A 4,486-nucleotide genomic window follows, 5' to 3' on the forward strand; every position below is an offset into this window, starting at 1 on the left:
TTTTTAAACGGATAAAAATTAAAAAATATTATATTGTTTAATGTGTAATAAACACTGTGCTGATGATGTTGAACTTCCTAAATGCTCTGACACTCAACACGAAGAACAAAAAGTGTGTGTGAAGCGTCTCCGTACTGTACTGTATGTCGGCATTCTGCTAAATGCAGCCAATCATGGTCCTTTCAGAGCCGTCGTAGAAGCATTTGAGGCTGAATTTAGGACGAGGGGACTATTCGCAACATGTCAACACTATTTGAAATGATGGAGTACTTTTAATCGGGCGTAGTTTTAAACATATGTAATTTGGCGTATAAAAACATCAGATTTGTCTCGTTTTAGATCAGATTTATTCCTGTGCGGACTTAAGTCTAGAAAAAGCATTGTGGATTTCTCTGAGGTTGCATTTAATTGATCAATGCAAGGTGATAATGATTGGTGCCATTTAGCTCCCACATTACTTTGGTAACAGTTTTCTCTCAGTCATTTCAGTCCATATGGTTGAGTGGATGGATCAACATGCCTGACAGGAAGCTGTAACTTGGGTGAAACTTGAAGCTATCAGTGCAACAGTCACTACAGCATTATCTACAGAGGCCCACCACACCCACCCACCACCGTGCATCTGTTTTAAATTACTACACTACAACTAACATGACTTTCAGCTTGAAAGTCATGTTAGTTGCCAGATTGTTCTTTGCATCATGTCGTTAAAAAATGGATACAAAGCTTTTACAGATCTTCATCTCTGTGGTGAATTTGTCCTGCAGTAATTCATTATTGCATGCAGAGCATGAAGTCAAAGGTGGGGCATCCATGATGATAGATAGTACTGAATTGACGTGTTGTGCTGAGTGTCAGTAACCTGTATTAATGTTGAGAAGAGAGCAGGGAGTGTGTTTATGTGTGCTATAAGCCAGAATGCTTTTTGGTTCTGTCCCGTTAACCTCAAAACACATGTGCAAGCTGTTTGTACAGTACATAACAATGTTAAGATGAACTGAGAAACTTAGTTTGCTTCTTTCCAAAACCAATAAAAGTTATAACTGGAACTATGTTTGCAGTTTTCCTTGTATTATTTAGTCTTTCTCATGAATACATACAGATATGTAGTGTATATATATACCGGTATGTGTATATGTATATGTACTGTATGCCTATTTTAAGACCAGGGCCATCACTTTGTTCCAGACTGAAATATTTTCACAGCAATCTGTTTGATTGACTTCAATTTGTGTGCAGACATCCATGACTCCCAGAGGATGAATCTTAAGTTTCATCTAGGGCCACCAGCCAGTCAATTCTGTTCACATATTCAGTAAATGATCTGACAAAATGAACACAATCATTTGTACAGACATGCACGGCTCCCTGGGTGATGCATCACAACGACTCTGGTGATCTAGATCTTCACATTTGTTATTTTGTCTCAACAAATACTGGATGCAGGCCAACTAAATTTGGTACTCACATCATTCCATGTTTTACTCATGTTACATTGCTAATTTCCATCAATAGAATAGAATGGAATCGAGCGTCTAAGACACCAGGATGTTAATGTTTGAGGCTTTTCTGTTATTGATGTTTTGATAACCTTATTGACTCAAGGTTTGCTGAAGTATTGTTTGGTATCCAGCGTCCAGGAGTGCAATTTTAAAAACATCTCACACCTCAAAGAATGTAAGACCTGCACAAGAAACATTTATTTGACAAAAATAGCAAAACAATAAGTTAAAAACTCAAGTTTTCTATACTGCAAATACATGAAGGTAGAGAAGAACATTTTAGAAACCTGCACCCCTGTGGATTCTGGCTACATACAGGACACAAACCCAGGCTGAGACACGGATGTCTGAGTGGGAAATGATATAGTCCTGCACCCCTCAGTAGGTTTATTTATACTATAATAGAATATATTCTTATGGTTGCACATATCGTCAGCTGGGGTTCAGAAACAGGTTTACAGATGTGGTCCACACATTCACATCTACAAACCATACAAGTTAAAGGAATGATTCACAAAAATATCAATGTCAAAAGCAATTACAGACATTGTGGGTTTGAGCATTACTGCACATACAATAGAGTGATAATATGGCTTTAAGACATCAGCATTTTGATTCAGATTTTGTCTCTACTCAGTCAAGATGGGAGAGCGCAGAGTCATTTTGGAGAGAGAGAAGAAGAGAGAGGGGGGTTGGCCTCAGCAGAGGAAGGTGAGGTCGCTCTTCCTGCAGCCCACCCGGCAGCACACGGTGGTCAGTATGTTGTTAATATCTCGTTTGGTCAACTCGGAGCCCGGGTCTTTACTCTCCAAACTGCTCTGATCCCCTGTGGGCGAACCTGGAACAACAAAATGCAACAAATGTTAAAGAAACACTTGATCTAATTCAGTCCAATAACCAGGTGCACACACACTGTCCCTCTCCAAATGAGTATTTCAAGTAATTTTTTTCACAATTGTTTTCAATCGAATAAAGAAGGACCAACTGTTTTCACATCAGTCTTGGGTAATTGAGGTCTATGGTCGCATTAAATAGGGAAACTCTAAATGAGTGCACAGATTAACTGAGTGCTCTTTGTAATCAGCACGACTGACGGGCTAACTGGGTTTGTTTGTGTGTGACAGACAGAGAGAGAGGCTGCTGCCGGGCTAAACAGACTGCTGCAGCATTTAATCATGATATGTGGGCTCCTCGAGTCTAATAAGGTAAAACAGCAGACAATGTCTCTGCGCTGGGGCACCGGTCTGCCTGTACACCCACTGCATTAATAATATACATCACATGTACAAGGAATCACAGCAGTGGAAAGCTGCATGTCACTTTCAGAAACATGAAAAAAATGTTGTTTGGGTGAAGTACTGAGAACTCAAATTGTTATCAGTGACCGTAACATCAAAACACATGAATGGCATGAGAAATATGTCAAAAAGTAAAAAAGAACAGATTCAGTCGGATGAATTGGAAGTGATTTTAAAGAAGTCAGAAGATAAATTATATGTTCGGGTTTTTTATTCAGTAAGTCTCATCAAGATATCTTTTGCAAAAGAAAAAAGTAGAAAAATAAAAATAGTAAAGTTTGATATGTTATGGGTAGAAATGAGTAGAAACCTGCCTATGTAGGTAGCCCTGTGGTGTACAACATCATCTAGTTTAAAGGTTCACGTTTTTTCAAGTCCATCTCAAAACATGCAAGGTGCCCATTTGAACATTGAAACTGTTTTTTGTTTTGTTTTTTTCATTCCTCCTGTTCATGTTGGCCACTATAAGCTCCCTTCTAACATACTTTGTTTTGTGCAAAACTGTATTCCAAGGGACGGCCTTTTTAGTGTGAGATTCCCTCTTTGTGGTTCCCTGTTGAGCTGGAGTGGAGGGATAGTAATAAAAAGAGAGAATTTCCTAAAAGGGTTGTAATTTAGGGAGATATCCATTTGATTTGCCAAACTCAGACAGTTGAAGCCTCGTATTACTGTACTGTATTTGAACAGAGAGAGAGCTACGGATTTTGACATCTTTTATTGGCCGTTATGAACTGAAGGAGTGATTACAGCCAGCCACACATGTTTCAATGTTCCCCTATTGTTTTAAGAAAGACTTGAAAAATTGTGAATTTATCCTTTAAGGCTAAATCTTCATCGTCTTAAAAATGCATGTCTATGTTATTCTGCATTATTCCTCCTTTTGTTGTCATCCTGAACCAAAAAGAAAATAAGCTAGTCTAACGAAAAGTGTTCGATGAGACTGACCAATATATCTGCTGTTTTGACAATAAAAAAGGAATTTGTCTCACCGTCCATGTCTGACTCACTGAGGAATCTCCTCCAACGGGATCCTCCGCAGGTGTAAACGACGGCCCTGAGGAACTCTCGCCCGCATAGCTTCACCGCCTTCACCTCTGCTCTCACCTGCACCACACACAGCACTGCACACAACAGCAGAGGCAAGACCACCAGAGCACGCATGCTGAATGCCTGAAGGAGGTTTATCTCTCTGTTGATCCGGTTTGTTCCTGAAACTTCTGTCCTGTTTCCAGTCGGTTATCTGTTACCTTGCAGACTGTCTTTGAGTCTTCTTTCTCAGTCCGATGCTTGCATCTCCTTATTTTATATACCGTCCACCTTTCAGTTGATCAATGCTGAGTATCTCTCCACTTCCTCCCTCTAGCTGGCCCTTTAGCCCATCCCAATCACACACACACACACACACACACACACACACACACACACACACACACACAGAGAGAGAGAGAGACAGACAGTCGTCACTCTATCATGACAGCCAAGTCATTTTATGTTTCCGGTCGTTTCCACATCACCATTTTTAGCCGTCAGTGACAACCATCAGCCTTTTACAACCTTCATTTGACGATCACATAAGATGAGTGCAGCCTTCTCTGTGGTTATGCGATTTAAGGCTGTGATTGCACTGACCTCCACTCTACCACATGGCTAATTAAGTGATGCAAAGTGATTCCCAAACAGATGTTT

General features: G+C 40.1%; 1 protein-coding gene across 1 annotated transcript; it reads right to left on the reverse strand.

Annotated features, from left to right (window-relative positions):
- Positions 1-2,200: 2,200 nt before the first annotated feature.
- insl5a (insulin-like 5a) lies at positions 2,201-3,961 on the reverse strand (the record flags this gene model as incomplete). The annotated part of the gene is made up of 2 exons (XM_079267122.1): positions 2,201-2,340; positions 3,790-3,961. 2 exons carry the CDS (start codon positions 3,959-3,961, stop codon positions 2,201-2,203), a joined length of 312 nt encoding a protein of 103 aa, XP_079123248.1.
- Between the last annotated feature and the right edge of the window lie 525 nt (positions 3,962-4,486).

Source organism: Melanostigma gelatinosum, assembly GCF_949748355.1.
Source record: "Melanostigma gelatinosum genome assembly, chromosome: 4".
Lineage (NCBI taxonomy): Eukaryota > Metazoa > Chordata > Actinopteri > Perciformes > Zoarcidae > Melanostigma > Melanostigma gelatinosum.